The 19698-nt window shown below is 45.4% G+C and overlaps 1 protein-coding gene across 5 annotated transcripts in view; it reads right to left on the bottom strand.

The window, feature by feature from the left end:
* The window catches only part of LOC147630769 (uncharacterized), a 54412-nt gene extending 35025 nt beyond the window's left edge, over nucleotides 1-19387 (bottom strand). For 2 of the 5 annotated variants that reach the window (XM_086810753.1, XM_086810756.1), the window contains exons 1-3: nucleotides 18771-19068; nucleotides 12542-12964; nucleotides 12307-12362 (exon numbers count right to left, since the gene is read on the bottom strand). In XM_086810753.1, coding sequence (XP_086666879.1) covers nucleotides 12307-12362; nucleotides 12542-12806 — 321 coding nt within the window. In that variant the 5' untranslated portion in view covers nucleotides 12807-12964; nucleotides 18771-19068. Of the gene's footprint in view, nucleotides 1-12306; nucleotides 12363-12541; nucleotides 12965-18044; nucleotides 18309-18770; nucleotides 19069-19259 lie in introns of those variants that run through there. The other 3 variants (XM_086810755.1, XM_086810757.1, XM_086810754.1) reach the window with 3 other exon arrangements.
* Nucleotides 19388-19698: the final 311 nt, after the last annotated feature.

The following is a 19698-nucleotide window of genomic DNA, read 5'->3' as shown; positions in this document are numbered from 1 at the left end:
CAGATATCGATGTCTTGCAATGAAGAGAAATTCAAGAGGCAGGAATCGTGCCTCTAGCCCTCTTCACTATATATATATTGGACTGAAATTGATTATTATTTTGCTTATAATGGTTATTTGGACATGCTCTAGTTTGAGCAGAACGATGCCCGATAGCCCAAGGAGCAAGATTTGTATATGGGAGACAACAATTGTAAGATTCCTCCCTCCAGCTTTTGAGGTGTGCAGGTGTAAGAACCTCCTCTTCTGATCTTATAATTATTCCCCTCTCTGAAATAAAAGAAAGATCCTGTTTTGACCTAGAGAGAGAAAATGTTTAGAGAGAGATAATTCAAAATTGAGATATTTTTTGATATAAAAATCCTCCTAGTGTCTAAAATGATTTCCTCTAAAACAGATATTCAAAAAGAAATTTCCAATGTGCAATTGAAATAAATTGAAATCAGGTAAAAAGGACCTTAGCATAAGAGTTCAGATTTTTTGAAATTTTTGAATTAAGGTTCATATGGACCAATTAGATTAATCCAAATGTAGAGAAGAGATAAATGGAAGAATAAAAGAAAATCTCCCAAAAATGAGTAAATGCTCACATAAGATGAAGAGTTGACTAAGGACAAGGTTATTAGTTAAAAAATAAGAGATTTTTAAAAGAAATGATGCATTTTTGACATCTCAGTGTGGGGAATTCCCCTCATGAAGGAGGCGCCTATTTCACATGTGTGGTTGAGTTTTAAACTCACAAATAATGAGATATTTTCATCTCTCCTCTCCTGCTATTATGATTCTATGAAAAAACACTGCCCCCATCATCCCTCGATAGTACACAATGAACACATAACATCCAAAAAACCTCAAACAATGAACTTGAAACTCATCCACTCCATAATCTCTGATACACCAAGCAATAGACTTGGAACACATGTAGTCCATAGCTCCAACTACCAAAATGAACTTGTCTCGACAGATATTTTACCTTGTTGAAACTCTCAACACACTGGTCCAATGCATCAAAAGTCAGGGCTTGTGACAGCTCTCTCTCCCGCCCAATCCTCCAAGAAACACCCACCGGAAGGGCAGGGAGGGGAAGAAGATGAACGGCAAGGGCTACTTGTTGAGCTACGCCACAAGCAAGAAACAAAGCTCCATCTGCTGTCCAGGCTGTAAAAACAGTCCACCGTCACCAACACAGCCCCCACTAGATTGCACCTGGACTCTATGAGGAAAAATGCAGGGCAGGAGCACCAGAAGAGAAAACGCTGATGAAGAAGGGGCGATACTGCAGAAAACACAGCCCAAACACCACCAGCCGCTACGAAACTGCTTGAAGATGCAAAAAAAACACAGCCCACCAAGGTTGCACCGTGGCGACTTGCAGATGATGCAGGGGCAGGAGCACCACAAGATAAAACCTTTGAGTAAAGGAGCCACTTTGGAGAAGAAAAAACGCAGCCACCTGTTGAAAAACGCAGCAGCATTTCTTGCTCCAAAATATTCAGCTTCCTTCAAGCTCCAGAAATGCAGCGCCACGAGGTAGAAAAAATGCAGATGTGGGCAGCCAGAAACCTAGGCAACTGATACAATGATAAAGTTGCACAATGCGGAAGCAAAACATAGGGGGGGGAGAGAGAGAGAGAGAGAGAGAGAGAGAGAGAGAGAACATCTTTGTATTATAGCTTCAGGCTTTACACAGATATGTATGCACTCCGATGTCCCCTAAGGAGGCTCACAAGTGGAGATGCATCGTAAACCCTACATTCAACACTCCCTCTCGGCTCCACAATCAATGATGCCGTAGAAGTGAAAACTTCTCCCTCTGCTCTCGAGTTCTTGCCTCATTGCACCACATCTCTTGGATGAGCTATCCGCTATTGACCTATTGCCTTAGATCATGATCAACAGCTCCAGTCCTCACTAGTCGTTGGGAGTGACCCATGGCCATTCCAGATGTTGCCACCCTAGATCTCCTCACCACCGGTGTGCAGTCTAACGTTGTCGATGAAGACCCCATCCAAATAACATGCGAGAATCAATCTCCCTCTTCCTCCCTTTGGATCCAGAGATGTAAAAGGTCAGCTCAAGACTAGAATGACCAATCAACATTGATAGATGCCATTGCATCTATTGAAGTCAACACAGTAGCATTGCCACCGCACTAGCAGCCACTTGTGAAGCCTTGGTATTGTCATCTGATGAGGAACTAGATGTTGCCTTCTTTGCTTTACATTGGGCCTTGTCCTTTTTCTTCACCTCACAGACCTTCATGGTGTGGTCCTTCTTATCACAATACCAATACTTCACCTTTGACTTTGACATACCCTTCTTGTTTCTTTGTGTGGAATGATGTAGCAAAAGCCTGCTCAAACCTTTTATTCCTCATCTCTTCTTCAAGTAAGAGTGCTGAGACTTCCTCAAAATCAAGAGGCTTATCCCTATGCCCAATCGTCAAAGAAGTGACAATTACAATAAGGAGACAACTTTCTCAAGAGTGTATGTGCCAATTGTGTAGTGCCAACTTTGGAGTCAATGGCCACCAACTTTTCCGATAAGTCCTTCACCTGAGTCCTGTGAGAAATGACAGAGTCACCTTCATTAAGAGACAAACCATATAGATGACTTTCCAAATTGCCTCACTCTAGTGAGGCTCTTCGTCTCAAATTGTCCTTGCAAGGTCCTCCACGCCTCAACAGATCACTTTGTCGTTTGAATGAGCGGAATCACGGGATTTGACGTGGTCATGATAATCAAGGCTAAGGCTTGAGCATCATGCTGCTCCCAATCTCCAATCAATTGTGGGTCAACTGCTTCTTCATCAATAGCACCTTCGTTATCCTCAGTGATGACTTCCTTCTCAACCTGGATGTGAGACTATTCTTCGGCTCTCTCGGTTTCAACTCCCTGCCTTCAACAATTTTCCACAGCTTGCGAGCAACAAGCTTATTGGCATACATGATATGTGTAGTGCGACACGTGAACATGGGCTAGCCAAGGGCACTTTTTCCCCTTGGGTCTTTCCCTTGGAGATCTAGTGTGAAAGAACACCACCTACTTTAGTTGTATTACGATATCATGTAGTTGACCTACTAGCTCCACCCATTCCAAATCAATCCTATTCTTTGCATATCTCACCATCATCTTGAGTGTACTGTGTGTGTACTTGCTTCAATGTGTGTGTGTGTGTGTGTGTGTGTGTGTGGTGTGTGTGTGTGTGTTTGGTGCGTGTGTGTGTGTGTGTGTGTGATCGACCTGCTCGCCGGGACCTGCTCGCCTGTGTGACCTGCTCGCCTGTGTGACCTGCTCGCCTGTGGACCTGCTCGCCTGTGTGACCTGCTCGCCGGGACCTGCTTGCCTGTGGACTTGCTCGTCGGGACCTGCTTGCCTGCGCACGTGTCTGAGAGAGAGCAGATTCTCCTTTGCTTCCCCTCTGGCTGCAGCTCTCACCTGTGTGTGTGTGTGTGTGTGTGTGTGTGTGTGTGTGTGTATCGTTGCACGTTTGTGTGCTTGCGTCCTGCCAAGCTGCGACCATCGACTTGTTCTACTTCATTCTCTGCGTTTTGATGTGTGCGCCTGTATCTTGTGTATAGCGTCCCCTGTGATCTGCAGCTTCTCCTGTCCTTCTCTGTACATCCCTGTGTGTGTGTGTGTGTGTGTGTGTGTGTGTGTGTGTGTGTGTGAGAACTCTGAGAGAGAGAGAGAACATCATGGCTTCTCCTACAAAATATTATGCTCATAAAAAACAAAAGCAGGCTGTGGATCAGAATGACCCTGTGCATGAGACGCCCGAGGCTGGGCTGATTTATGAGGTAATGCATGAAGGATTTCAGGATACACGCAAGAATTGGAAAGATCATGTTCCTATGGTGGGGCTTGCAGTGGATGTGGATGAAATCATAGATCCCATTCGAGAATATGCGAAGCATGCTGTGATTATCTTTTTTCCAGGCAGGATGCCCGTTGCTGCTGATGTCGGGAATTGGTTAACACGGACATTGGGTGGTTGTTTTGTTCGCAAAGTCCACTATGTGGCAAGAGGCTTCTTTGAGGTCATTATGGTGGATGAGCACCATAAACAAACGCTTTTAGAGCACTCCCCTCTCTTCTATGGACAACAGATGGTTCATGTATTGCCATGGTCCCCCACCAGAGACTATCAGGCTTTGATTAAGCATCGCTGTCCTGTTTGGGTAGAAGTGGTGGACTTCCCCCAATGTTTGGCCTCCTTGTTACCTTAAATGGCAGGTGCATGCTTTGAGTGCAAAAAGTTTGGACATATGGCATCTCAATGCCCTCTAGTCCTCCATAAGATGCCGCCTGATGCCTTGCCCATCCCAATGCAAAATAAGGACACTCCTGGTCCTTCAGGGATTAAAAACAAAAGTATGAAGACTCCTGTTATGCCTCAAGAAAAAGGCAAAGTGCCAGTCTCTTCTGATATGAATGTAGCTGTGGCTAATCCCTCTACTTCTTCACCAAAAGGAAAAGAAAAGATACTTCAAGAAACCTCTCAGCCACCACGCAGGACAATTATTCCCAGGCGTCCTTTACCTTCTAGAACTTGGAATGGAGCCTCCTCCAGTGGGCATACCCCGGAAGAAAATTCTGGAATTGGCATCACCTGGGCTACTGTAACTGCAGGTCATACTCTGTTTCCAGAAGAAGAGGCTGCTAGCTTGCTAGCCACCCGTCTCATAGATATTTCTCCTCCTGATCGAGGTGCAGACCCTGTGGAGGAAATGCAAGCTTGAGCTACTTTTTTGTTCATGCTGTACATACACTATAAATATGATGTCATATATCACAGTTTTGACTCTCAATGTACAGGGTTTGTGTGACCCTAAAAAGTGGAAGATGGTTTGGGCATATTTGAAGCATATGCAGCCAGATATCGTTGCTCTTCAGGAACACAATCAACATCACTATGCTGGACAGCAAGGCCATTATGCTGGTTATGATATTTTTTATGCAGGCCACCATGCCTTTTCGGGTGTACTTTTTCTTGTGAAACATCATTTGCAGCCAGTCATGGCATTTAATGACTTCCAAGGCAGATGGATGGTTATGCAGTGCTTTATTCAGGATGAAATCTTTGAATTTGCATCGATATATGCACCTCAATCCTCTCAGGCTAGAGGACAGATATGGCAACAAATGAAATTGTACCCTTGGAGACAGAAAGCATTCATATGTGGAGATTTCAATAATGCCCCTCAACCTAGTGATAATACATCCGGTCGTACACATATGCTTGCTACTGAGAGGTCTTCATGGGCAGATTTTGTAGCAACGCTTAATCTGATTGATATTTGGAAAGAATCTCAGCCTCTGATGCCTGGGTATACCTTCCAACATAATGCTCAATCCACTTACAAAGCTCGATTGGATCGATGGTATCAGCTTGATCTGTATCATTATGATACTCTCACAACCAAATTGTGGCTAGATTATACATTTACATATTCAGATCATGTACCCTTATGGCTCAGAGTTCATCTGCATGACATGCCCGATGACAGATTGCCACTTCGAAGGTTGCTTATCATCAATAATAGTTACTTGGAGCATGATGCATTCAAAGCACTGATACTTGAGGCCTGTCAGCCACTCTTTCCTCAATCTTTCATTGACTTGGATTATGCATGGACAGCTTTTATTGCTCGCATGCAATCAGTCATCCGTGATTATGGTAAACAGTATCTGAAAGGTTGGAGACAGACTGTTGCTTATGCTAAGCAAACATGCCAATCGTTAATTGAGCTTAGTCATCTTCGCTCTCTAACTTTGGCTGAAGCCACTTCTTTATGTCAAGCTCGTCACTGTATTCAGGTAAATGATCATCGAAAGCTTGTCAAATGGGAGATACGGGCACGACAACAGGCGCTTTTGGACAAAGGCTGCTCTTCCAAAAAAATTTTCAAGAGTTTACATTCCAGAAAACAAGCTGCATCTATATGTCACACTTTAATTTCAAATGACACGTGGACCTCCACCCGAGCACAATTGGCTGCGACTTGTGTTGCCCATTTCTCCTCTCAATTTGATGAGGATGATTCTCACACCATGGAAGTGTATGATGCACGTCATAAGTTATTACAGCATGTATCCCCCATCCTTTCTGCTACTCAAGCGCAACAACTGGAAACAAAATTCTCTGAACAAGAACTGTCTGATGCAATCAGGTCTTGTGGCCGATGGAAAGCTCCAGGATGGGATGGCCTTACAGTTGAATTTTTTCTTGCATATTGGGACACCCTCAAATTACCTTTGCTACGTATGGTAAACATTGCCTGGGAGACAAGGCAAATGCCAGCTTCCTGGAAAAAAGGATTAGTGAAGCTGTTGCATAATCTGAGGAGTTTGTTTCTCCTATTGCCTTGCCTTCAGTTTCTGTGCATACTTCTTCTTGCCAGGATGATATATCTGGTAATGTTTTTGAGGAAGATAGTGGGCTATCTTTGCTCACAGCTTTTGAGGGAGATTTGTCTCCTATTGCTTCGCCTCCGACTCTTTCTTTGTCAACCAGTGACCAGGATGTGTTGCTGGTCCTTTTGCCTTCTATGGAGGAGCCTGCTTCTATGCTGTGTCATGCTATTGAGAAGGCTACTACTACTACTTCAGTTACCACTACTGTGAATGTTCCTCTTTCCCTTACTCTGTGTGAGGATTCTGGATTGTGGTTAGGTGTGTCCGTGACCGTAGTTTTTGTGGATATTGCTTGTGGAGCTTTCCTGGTACCTGTTGTTGCTGCATTCTTTTGTCTTTGACAAAGGACGACTTCTTCGGCTTCTCGGGGTATGTTCAGCATCTGGTGCTGAGAGGGGGTGTTAGCACATTCATCCCCAGTTTCTGCCCATTTCTGTGTCCTTTTGGTCCCTTTTGCATGGCCCTTGATTGTGGGCTGGCCACCCCTATTTTACATACTTTTCTAGGATTTTTCCCAGCCCATTTGGTATTTTCCCAATCGGCCAGCTTCTCAGCTCCAATCGGCCAGCTCATTCAACTCCAGTCAGCCAACACTACCCACCTATAAATAGGTGGGACTCACTTTTCATTCAGTCTTGTACATATTTTGCTCCCTCACTTATGAGACTTCTTGTGTTTCTTGCTTGGGATTGTTTTGCTTTAGTATATTCAGCATAGTTGCTCCATATCTCTCTCTCTCGCACTCTCTATTCAGCACACTCTAGTGCCCCTTTGCTTCCGCTCTGTGCACTCTTTCACTAAGAAGCTATTCACCTGGCAAGTAAGCGTAGGCAATGGAGTACAATGCAGTAACGGCGGTGCGCACATGGACAGACAGCACGTGACAAATGGCGGGCAGTCGCAGCAAGTGATAGGCAGGGACGGCAAGCAAGTAGGCGACCGGATCAACGTCGGCGACGAGCGAGTAGGCAATTGACCGGAATGGTGATGGCGATCGGAACGGAGTCGACGATGCAAATTGAAAAGAGTTGGGAACAACGGTTGGGCAATTGAAACGGGCGGTGGGTGGCGGGGTGCGAGGCAAGAAGCGGCAGGCAAGGAGGCGAGTAAAATGGCTAGAAGAAAAGATGCGCTAGATGGAAGATCGCAACAGGCACCAAACAGAAGGTCGAGGTGGGCCGTCGGCTGGTTGTGCGCTAACGGACAGAGGTGTCGCAGTGGGCAACAAAGCTCGTGATACCACTGTTGGCCTGTTAGGGTTGGCACAACCGCGCGCGCGCGCACACACACACTTTTTTTTTTTTGTGGAATCATTTGTATGTTAGATTTACTAGATGACTATCCAAAGTAGATAGTCTCAAAGTACATCAACTGAAGATGTCAATATAAGACAAATATACATCATGATCTATTTGGTCAACCTGCATGCAATCGAAGAAAGATTGATGTAGGGAGTACCGAAAGAAAGAAAAGGCAGAAAAAGCCGCATCACCGAAAACTCCATGGTTGCGAACTTTCCACAGTGTCCATAAAGCCCAGTAGCGCACCCATGAGAAGAAAAGAGTGAATTCTGGTCTGGGCAAATGAAGACCAAATAGCCAGAAAAACTTTCCAAATTTCATATTTGGAAATCTAGCCCGCAGAAGCTGGATGATAGGAAGAAAAAACTGACGAGAAGAAGGACAGTTCCAGAAAATATGAATGACTGTCTCCCTGGAAGCAGAGCATCTATGGCAAGTGGATGAGGATATATGTCTGCGTGCCAGAAACTGTCCTGAGGGAATAACAGCCAAAAGAACACGCCACAAAAAAAGCTGTTGTCGAAGAGGAAGCTTCGAATGCCAAAGAGATTGAATCGTCTTTTCCACCACAAAGACGACCGATGCATATGCCAGAAGAGATTTGCCCGTTCAGAAACCCAAGGCAATGGCAACAAATGTTTATACAAACCAGCCAACTGTAATATCAGATAGCCTCAAGGGATGGCATGAAGAATCAAAAGAGGAGATAGTCCAAGCCTGTAGTAGGCGATCTCGAATTTCCAACAGTGGAATCGGCAAAAAAGGCTGAAGCATCTGAATTATATCATGCCAAAGACGACGATAGTGAGGTCCCAAGCCATAATGTGCAGCAGCCTGTGGAAAAGAAAGAGGGGAGCCATCAGGATGGATGACATCTCCCACAGAGGTAACACCCTTTGAGTAGAGAAAATATGAACGCCGGGGTTCTTGCACCGCCAGGGGAACTGAAAATGCTTTGGACCAATGGATGCTCTCAGCGCGGAGAGAGTTGCCTTGTAAGGAGTCACGACCATTCCATTTTAAATTTGAAAGGACAAGCTTCCAATCAGCAAGTAAGCCAGAAATGAGAGGACAGCCCTTAATTTTGCCAGTAATGTAACCAAGAATAAATTCCCAATGAGTAGGTTGCCAATGGCCAAAAGCCGAAGTCGTCAGATGAAGTAATAAATGACGGATCATCGCTGTCCAAGGCTGAGTGCCTTCCAGAAATTGAAGCATCAGTTTACCTCTCTGGGCAAGAATATGCACCTGTAAATTAAGGATATTCAAGCTTCCATGCATTTTAGGGGTACACAAACGATTTGCCGAAAGCAAATGTACACTCTTTTTCCCTTGCTTCGATCTCCAGAATATCTCCAAGATGGTGGACATAAATAATTTCAGCTCTCCCTGAGAAAACCTGATGAGAGGAAGGTAGAACTGAATATAGGCAACCAAGATGGATTGGAGAATCCGTAAACGAACATGCAAAGGCCATGTTGCAAGTTTCCAGTATTCCAACTTTTTCTTGAGCTTTGCCAAGACCCAATCTGTTTGTTGACGGCGAGTGACTGTCCATCCCAAAGGATATCCCAAATGCCGAATCAAATGAGTGGAGTGAACTATTTCCCCTGGCCATAGCAAATTATGCCACTGTTTTGAACGCAAAGGCAGCAATTTAGATTTCTGAAAATTGATTTGTAGGCCAGCCGCAAGTGCAAACAAAGAAAGAGCCTGCATCAAAGTAGAGAGATCCTGAAGTGTATTGCGAGGAAGAAAAAAAGAATCGTCAGCATAAGCTTGAGCAACCAACTGACGTCTATTCTGAATGTCCAATCCATGAAGACTGCCAGTATCAACCAAATGATCCATATAAAGAAGCATGGGATGCGTCGCTATAGCATACAAAAGAGCACTTAAAGGGCATCCTTGCCTAACTGAATGATGCAAAGTCCATGATTCTGAGAGATCTCCTGACAATATACAAGCCGCCAGACTATTAGCATAAAGCCAGTAAATGATATTCTACATTTTTTCTCCAAATCCCAGAGCACGCATGGTTTCTTGAATGAACCCCCATTTAATAGTATCAAAAGCCTTAGCAATATCCACTTGCAATAATAAGACATCCTGCTGCGTGTATTTGGCATATTCAATGCCGATATAAGCATTTGCAATGTTATCTGTAATGTGCCTGCGAGGAATAAATCCATACTGTGCAGAGTGAAGTCCATCATTCAAGTAACCCTTAATGCGATCGACAACCATTTTACTGATAATCTTGTATATCACCGGCATAAGGGTAATTGGTCTCCAGTCTGCCAAAGACTGACATAACTATCCTTCGCTGCAGGAACATCTCCAAAAGAAGTATCCACAAGATCACTGGCTGCATAGCACCCAGAAGTAGAAACCATCTGCCGATCACTGGCATCACCATACAGGTCACAAAGCAACTGCCACACAGAGAAAGTAGAAGCATCATCAGGAGCATAGATGAAGTGTCGAAGAACGGAATCCTGACAATTCAGGAGGAGAAAGGCATAGATCTGTCCGTCAGTCTTCCTCCACCGACACACATCCTCCGCAGAGGCAAGGTCCGGCAAGCACCGATTGTTGTACGAGAGAAACTCCATCAAACCATACTTCCTTAGAATAGAAGTAACCTGCAACTTCCATGATTGAAAGTTACCACCATCCAACTTGTTTGCCTCATCTAGGAAATAACAAGAGAGTGGTACGGGAGCTAAATCTGAAGCTATCATCATTGATCCAATCAATAGAACCAACCCTCGCAAAATAAAAAACTGTCCAAATCAGAAAACGCTGATGTAGGTCCCTTCCTCCCACCAAAACACAGCCCTAAGAGGTTGGACAGCACCCAAAAATCCTCCTGTAGCAAAAAAACACAGAAGCTTCTGTTGACTGTACCTCTAGGCTCCCAACCTTGAGATCACCCAGAAGAGGGAAGCAAAAAATGCAGATTTGATATAGAGAGAAAAGGCAGCTACACAGGGCCTGGGAATATGCTGTAAGTGGGTGCAAGGGGGAAAGGCATCAACAAGGACAGTAGCTTGGGCTCTCCTTAAAAAAAAGGGCACAATCTCAGAAGAAGAAGTGTCCTTCACACGAGTGTCCTTCATCTCACAGGTACCAAGGGTGCCACCAAAGCTCGAAACACTGCTATCCCATCACTATTCAACTGTCACATGTGGAAGCCTTTTACAAACATAACTAGATTGTGCAATTACTTTGGTGTGTTAGCTAAAGAGAGGAGAAGACAAAGAAAGAAAGAAAGAAAGAAAGATGTTATTAACGTCTACAAAAGACCTAATGGGTCTATGAGACCAACATGTGTTACAAAAGTTCCATGTGTAGAGTGTTAACACGGAAACAAAAAGTACTCATGTACTACACAGCATAGTAGCAGGGGAACACCATTTCCACCCCTTGGGAACAGTGGAACGCGTTCCCCCAAGGCTGAGATGCCTAAACCGGGTGGAAAGTGCATGGGGGAATGATTTGGCATGGGAACGGCCAAGGGACCGTGGGGGGACGGTTTCATGGAACGTTTGGCTACCGTTCCCCACGTTTTTTATGTTTGGCCAAGAAAAAAAAAAAGAGAAAAAGTGTACCTGTTGTTGCGAGCCGCCTGTGGATATCCTTGAAAGACGTACCCTATTGTCGCCCGCCCGCATACTTCCTAGGCCCGTGCAGCGTGCGTACTTGACAGCTCTGAGTCACGAGTGGGCTCCTCTCTCGAGTCTCTTTAGACTTGGACTCCTACTTTCCAAGGCAAGGCAGCAAGGCTACTTACTTTTCCCTCTCTTTCTCTCTCGTTCCCCCTTACCCGTGCCCCCTCGTTCTCGTTCCCCTTGTGGCCCGTTCCCGTTCCCCTGATGGGGCTTTCGTTCCGTTCCCGTTCCCGTTCTGTTGTTGCTACTATGCTACACGGGCCTCCCATGTACATGTGGTATGAAAAATCCTGCAGTAAGATGGCCAGAGATACTTCGGAAATGTGTCCCGGATCTCCTCATCGAATGATAAACCATCCTCCTCCTTAAGTGAGCGTAAGGTAAAGCTGCGATGGATTTTTTTACTTTCTTTGACAGAAACTTTAAAAAGGTTGAAAAGATGCAGTTGTAATCATAAATATGGTATATCCATTGTAACCTCCCAATTTTTAGAAAAGTTGAATATTTTATATGCCCAAAAAACAAGGTATGGCAACCCCGTATGGCTGAACGATGATATAGTAGTGACTCTTGGGGACCAAGAAAACATTTGGGGGACATTTTAGGGACATTATTATAACCTGAAAGCTAGGATTGATGTCTTTTTAGGGGAGGAGGGGAGGCTTGGATCAAAGGAATAAAGAGGCAACACAAAATAAAGAGGATAGGGGGGACCAACTACTACTGACTACTCCACCAACACTAGCACTACCATGACCACTACCACTAATAATCTCCAATCACAAATTTAAGCCTTGACAAGGAGTGAACCAGAAATATTACACCGTGAAACCTTGAGCCAACAAAAGTAACGAACATTTTTGAATGAACCATGATAAGCATTCAGCATCACAAAGTTTAGATTGTTCACAAACCTCTTTCAAATCTAGAGCCATGTGTCCAGCCAATCCTGCACTGCATGCTTGATCTACTGACAAGAACCACAAAACAGAATACTGACTCCAGTGAGGACATCTCAAACCAGCATGTAGAACATCGCAGTTTGCACATAAATTGTTAGGTCCACAAACCAACATATACTGAGTTCCAGGCACATGTAACACATAGGATACTTAACCGTTTCCAATATAATTGTCCATCATAGCTCACCTATAAAGAAGTGAAGTTTAGGCTGAACCCTTGGCTTAGAGAGATTGAGTTGGCAAACCAGACGAATATCAATGATACACTCATTCTTCAATATGGGAAACTCTCCAAGGATCACTTGCTTGCTGCAGTATAAAGCTGTTACTTTCAATGCTTGCTTTACTGCTGACTTGCTTTGTATCAGGCTCTCAAAAGTTGGTCTTGATGAAGACACCCTTGTGACTTTCATGATGTGTACCAAGAAGCAAACTCCCAAGTGTTGATACATTGATTGACAGCATATTGCTGGAGTGCCTGTCAGGTCATTTGGATTTCCATATTTGGTGAGGCACCATTCATCATGTTCGACTTCGCAACATCGTATATGTTGAAGCCTTTACAGAGACCATAGATTTGCAACAAACGTGGAGCTCAAAAGCTGGAAATCTGCAAACAAATCAGTTTTCAAAGATAAGCATGTCTAAGGCCTTTGCAAGTAAAGATGCATATATGTAAGCTAGTAAAAGGATCACAACTGCAATATTACAAGCAACTCATCGCCATAAACGTGTGTACATACATATGTACCTAATGCATATACATAGACATCTGTATAGATATACATATACATATATATTATATATGTATAGAAATACAATTCTATCGATCTGCATACATACATACAGCCGACTTCTTTGGCCCCCAGCAGAGAGTCCCAGCTAACACCCAGCCTGCACGAGATTTGCGGAGACACATGGACCAAGAAAGAGCTAGACATCCCCATCGAGTGATCTCCCTCTAGACCCCGGCAGGCTGGCATCACTCACCCAGGAAGTCCTTTGAGAGCAGTCTCTCCAAAGAGACAAATGCCCCCACTCCTGGTGACCCAGACCCCCACTCGCCAGCTCGAGATCCCGGACTTGCTTCAGCGATATAGAGAGGCAGCTCCACAGGTGGTGGATATTGAGGCCAGGTACACAGTCCATGAGGAGAACAACACATTATGAGTCCTCCATGAGGACACCACGTTATGAGCCCGGACACATGAGGTTCTTCTGCTGCCTACTTCGTACGCAAACACAGGGTCTATGTAGTACATTGACCCTGCCTATCCTTCCGGAGCTAGGCTTTTACTTTTTTCATGTTGTCTTAACATCCAGTTTACTCATGGATCACATGTAACAGCTTTTTGGTCTCATAGACCCTTCGGGTCTCTCTCTCTCTCTCTCTATCTATCTATCTCATGTTTCTGTGTTCTTAGTACTCCATGATGAGTTTCCATGGACAATTTTGAATCACCCCAGTGAGTTAGCTATGTTTATGTTTTCTCTGTTTTATTTTCCATTCCATGATGAGATATGCCATGGACATTACTGTATCACTTTGGTCTCATAGGCCCATTGGGTCTTTATTAGTCGCTTAATATATCTTTCTTTTCTCTCTCTCTCTCTCTCTCTCTCTCTCTCTCTCTCTCTCCTACTGAGAAATCCTGGGTTCAAGTCCCATTTCCTGCACTTTGGTGTAGTCATATGGATCTGGTGTATAAATATGTGGCAGGGCTAAGTAGCAACAGACCTGCACCTTGTCTTCCGAAAGAAAGGCTCTTTCCTACAGGGGGCAGCCCAAGACCGCCTCATCTCATTCCGCAGCAAAGCCTCCATAGGAGTCTTTCTTCCGTTCAGCGTCTCCAGGAACAGACCCCAGAGAACCCATGGCTGGAGTCCCAGATGGAAACAACCCGCACAGAGATCCGATCAATTGAGGAGAGAAGGGTAGACTTTAGGTATCATGCTTGCGCCTCTTTCTGGACACAGGCAGGAGGCAGGGTCACTAGTGAGTTTTTTGAGATGCAGGCCTCCACCAGCGGAGAGACGAGGTCCACAAGTTGAGTAGAAATGGATCCATTGAGTCAAGACCCGCCCCCAGATTTGTGTGCCTTTTTACAGCGAGCTTCTATTGACCAATCCTCTCTCCCAAGGTTGAGGCAGTGAGAGAGAGGAAGTTTACTAGCATACTCAGGAGGTGGTTTCACCAAGGTTGCAAATGTTCTCGTGCTCTCCCTTCTCGCAAGATGAGTTATGTGAGGCTCTATGGCTCTGCCTCACGGCAAGTGCCCTTGAGAGGATGACCTTCCAGTCTCCCTCTTCGTTATTCGCTGGGATACCATGGAGGATGGTTTTCGAGCCACCTTCACTGAGATCATGGCCTCTGGCCACATGCCTGAGAGGCTGTCGGAGGGTCTTATTCACTTGATCCCCAAAGAGGGAGGCGATCTTGGAGATACGGCAGTGATGCCCCATCACCCTCTTTGGAAGTGCCTACCAAAACCTCGCCATCAGACATCACTGCCTACAGCCCCCGTCCCCGATTTGATTCATAACACCCAAACCAATTTTATCCAGAATAGGAGCATCCTGGATAACAGTTTCACCTTTGGGAGGCAACCGCCACAGCTCATCTTCGCCACGAGGACATGGCAGTTCTTCTCCTGGATTTCACGAAAGCCAATGACAGTTCACTGGGCTTCCTGAAGGTCACTATGCTTTGGATGGGGTTCCTTGCTGGTCGGATTAGAGTCTCACATTCGTTCTGCTGCCCACAGCCAGGTCCTTGTTCAAGAGGCTAGAGGAGGGAAGGGGTTCCAATCTCCAGAACAGTTCGTCAAGGATGCCCCCTCCCCCCTTTCCTCTTCCTCTTCAGCCCCCCACCTCGGCTTCAGTTGAGTCTTTCCAATGAATTCCCAGAGACACCCAGATCAGATATTTGGGATGTCATGTAGGGATTGATATCTCACCAATGCAGTAGCTTGGCACCCTTCTTTTGAGCATTAAGAAGAAGAAGCTCCTTTACTGGAGCACGGAATGTCTCTCCCTCACTGGCCACATGATTGTGGCCAACCAGGTGCTCATGGCTACCATGTGGTACATAACTTCCTTGTTGGGCATTCTCCCGGGCATGCCTTGGACAGGTGCAACGTCTGATTAGGATTAGCGTTTGAACTTTGAAGTACACACATCTTTCTATGAGCACGGACAGATCACAGACCTGTGTGAGCCAAAGTGGCTTGGAGGGTGATTATCAAGCCGCATCATCACGGCGGTCTTGGCATCATTGATCCAGCTATTCATAGCATAGCCCTATTGGGCAAGCTGGTTGTGAGAGGCCTTCAGCTAGACGGAGAACCTTGGAAGGCTTTTCTTCTTGTGTGGATCTCAGCGCGCACTCCCACTCTCAGTGGCCTCTTGACCCCCAGTGTGTTGGAGGTGGCGATTCTCATAGCTACTCTCGGGTTATCACATGACTAGAAGTTGTGGTGGATTATCCCATATGCAAGAGCATGGGAAGTCGAAGAGCCATATATAGGGTGTGGTGGCACCTTGTCATAGATACCTCCTTCGGCCAGGTTTTTTTTTTTTTTTTGGGGGGGGGGGAGCAACAACTAGGAGATGGGAGCCCAACCACCGACGTTGGTCAATGCCCTAGGGTGGAGTGCGTGCTGTTGCTACATGACTTTTACATGGTAACAGAGCTCGGCCTATGTGATCCTAGGCGGTCCTAACCTCTGCTTGATCGACGTGCTCAAATTGAACAAGGGTATTGGAGGTGGCAATTCTCGTAGCTATTCTCGGGTTATCACATGACTAGAAGTTGTGGTGGATTATCCCATATGCAAGAGCATGAGAAGTCGAAGAGCCATATATAGGGTGTGGTGGCACCTTGTCATAGATATCTCCTCCAGCCGGGTTTTGGAGGGGGAGCAATGGCTAGGAGATGGGAGCCTAGCCACTGACGTTGCTCAGTGCCCTAGGGTGGTGTGCATGCTGCTGCTGCATGACCTTGACACAGTGTGCAATGGATCTTCACAGAGGCCTATTCCAGCCGTTTCAATTCCTCTTTCGAGGACCGCTTTGCAAACAGCTTGATCAAAGCTTGGGGCCACCTCAAGACTGCCCTCTCCCACACGCCCCCGACTAGAGGACAAACTCCACCAACTCTTGATTTGGAACCCCCTCTTCAGGTTGCCTAGTGGCCACCCCCTAGGCGCTCGATCTCACGTTGCTTTGAGGTCCCTCTGCACAAGTCCAGCTCCGTCTTTGGGAGAGTAGATTGGCTTTAGGAGGCTCCCCCCATAGGTACGGGACAAACGCCTTGGGAGGATTTCAATGGTGGCTCACTTCAATAGGCGACGATCCTTGGTTTTCATGCTCATTAGTGGCACATCTGGCCAAGGTGGCCCACAACAATTCTGCTTTGGCTTTGGGAAAGCCAACCATTGAAGTGTGCTCAGTGGGACCCAAGTGAGTGGGAGTTGCAGGACCCCTTCAGCCCGGAGAGCCCAACCACCCCTTCAGTCCGGAGAGCCCAACCACCCCATTCTTCAATTACACAGCGAGGATAGGTCACGGGATGATGCAGATGCAGGAGGAGATAGATAGCACCCCGGCAGCATCAGAACATTGGGCATCCCAAGGTACTTCACCCTGCTTCCTATGAACTTTTGGAAGCAACTGTGGGACAGCTTTCGAACAAGGAAGATCACTCTCTCTGACAATTAGTCCACCGCAGCCTCACTGTCAGCACTTGGTTGGCTCTCAGTGTTAGGCCAGCACATTGTGTGCGGTGCAGCCACCCCCTAAAGTCGCATTGGCACTGCCTTTGAGACTGCACCAAAGCGCAACAGGTATGGCAGAGGATTATTTGCCTCTACACAACCAGGGGATCCTCACCAAGTATCATCACAAGGGGAGCTCTTGCTTGGGTGGCTGTGACAGGTCTCACCCTCCACTATGAGGGGGCAACAGGAGGGCAGGCTCTCCGACTTTCGCATTGCAGGATTGACACAGTTTCCACTTCCCCACCCCCCCCTCCCCCCGTTGTATGACATAGTTAGGAGCCAGCCATGAAGGGACTACCCTTGCCCAGATTTTCGACACCTTGATTGAGGGTTCTGAGCTTGTACATGTAGCATATGGCTGTCTGATCATACCTAATAGAAGGATCTTTTCTCCGGGGAAAAAAAAATGCACGTTGCACTCATTCCTACCATAATTCATGATGATAGGTCTTCGACCGTGTTTTTGAGAGAGAAGAGCCATATTGCTAGGGCCCATAAATGAGTCCCTTATTTCTAATTAACAACAACACAAGCCAATAATTCACATTTACATATACCAATTCTAAATCTATTTCCCACCACCCTGAACCTATGTGACTTACCCTAACCCACCAAAAACATACTGGCTCGAACAATTATGAACAATTTGGGGTCATGTCTAGCACTAAAAACACATCTTCTACTTGTGTTGGCATTCGGTCCAAACCCCAATAACAGATGCCTTAGGAGGCCCTGCACATGAATCTCAGTAATGCAAGTTGGTGAATGCCTTAAATGCAAGTGTCATAAGCCTTTCAGATTGCTTTTAAGGCTAAAAAGCGATAAATTGGTTTTGGCATTTCAAACTTGGGCATGGCAACATTGTGCCCTTGATCATCATAATCTTCATGGATCAATGTCTATGTAAGTCACCTCTTTTCAGTCAGGTGTCCTTGATCAATCGCGAATCTATTTCCAGATCCAAGCAGCTTAATCTTCAAATTTACACTCTCCTTTGTACATGTGGCCTGTGTGAAGGTCTTGGTGAATTGACTGCTTTAGATTAGAGAAGAAGAAAAAAACTTAATCTACGGAGTCTCCATCGCAAGCTTCTTTACAAGTCAGAGGTAATGGCTATATATGCAAGGCACATGTGCAAAATGAACTCCAGGAAACCCGCCAGGATACCCCCACCTCACAGAAGCTTCTGGAGTGTAGTATACCAGCTGTCCAGAAATTTTCAGTGTACGGCAACCAAAGGTGTACGGACTTCTGGTGTACGGGAGCTGAAAGTATACAAAAAGAACCCGAACTTTTATGTGGACAGAAGTTTGCGGTGTGTACGGCAACCAAAAAGGGTACAAACTTGTCAGCAAACATACGCTTCTGGTCGTGAGTGCAGCAACTGAAAGTGTACGACCTTACACACGGCTGGTGTACGGACTGAGAGCGTACGAACGCCAAAGGTTCTGGCGAGACTGTAAGGACTAGGGTGTAGGGCATCCAATGGTGTGTGCGGGAAGTGTACGGAGTCGAAATCTTCTGACGTACGGCAACTAGAAGAAAAGATTTATTCAAAGTCATACGGACATGAAAACCATTGTAGAACTTCCATTGTAATGGTTCACACACACACAGAGAGCGAGATTGAGCACTGACCGCAAACCATGGTAAGCGCAGCCATGAAGCTCCAAAAAGCTGAAGACGGTGATGATTAACAAACTCCAGAAAAGATGATAAGAAAGGCTTGCGCAGAGAAAACACGGAGAGAGACTCTTAATGGTGGTGGTAGCGGTGCCCTTCGTGTGAAGGATGAGAAGGAATAGATTTTTAGCTTGCTGTAGATCCTCCATTACTCTCCTGCACATTACGAGATCTCGTTTGTTTTTTTGTTTTTTCATCTACAAGATACACAGTGTCGAAGTGAAGTGACTGCGAACATTCATGGACAGGAACGTGAGCATTCATGTACTCTTTCACTCTAAGCTCCAAAATAGACCTGTGACCGCGTGACCCCACACGTCAAGGATTTTGTCCCCGTCATTTACAATATATATATATATATATATATATATATATATATATTACCTGCTTAATGTTGCCATACACTGCATTACATCAAAGCGTTTTAAGAGGAGCTTAACTCACCTTAATTGTCTATGGAGTTTTTCACAGCAGTCAGTTTCAGAATAAAGATTCAGATTCTCAGAGCAAATCGTGAAAGGAAGGAACAAGAATGGTCTGAAGTTGCTTTAATTCTTCATTTTCTCTATTCCAAGGCCTTACACGTGGTAAGTTCACAAGAGGATTTGGCATTGGTTTGGGAGAGAGGGACGAACTTCCAAAAAGAGAGTGGAGCCACAGGTCATTTATTAGTATTATATTATATTATCTAATATCTATTCTTCATTTTTATTATTCCCATGCCTTACACGTGGCAGATTCGAAAGAGGAAGAATTACACGTGGCAGATTCGAAAGAGGAAGAACACGTGGAAGGTTCACGAGAGGAACAAAGAGGTTTGGCATAGGTCAAAAAGCGATGGCTTTACAAAGAGGTTTGGCATAGGTCAAAAAGCGAGCAAAGC

Source organism: Cibotium barometz, chromosome 16 (assembly GCF_041138505.1).
Source record: "Cibotium barometz isolate CiBa-2024 chromosome 16, ASM4113850v1, whole genome shotgun sequence".
Classification (NCBI taxonomy): Eukaryota; Viridiplantae; Streptophyta; class Polypodiopsida; order Cyatheales; family Cibotiaceae; genus Cibotium; species Cibotium barometz.
Note: the sequence above shows the minus strand (reverse complement) of the source record. Positions and strands in the feature narration are given on the sequence as shown.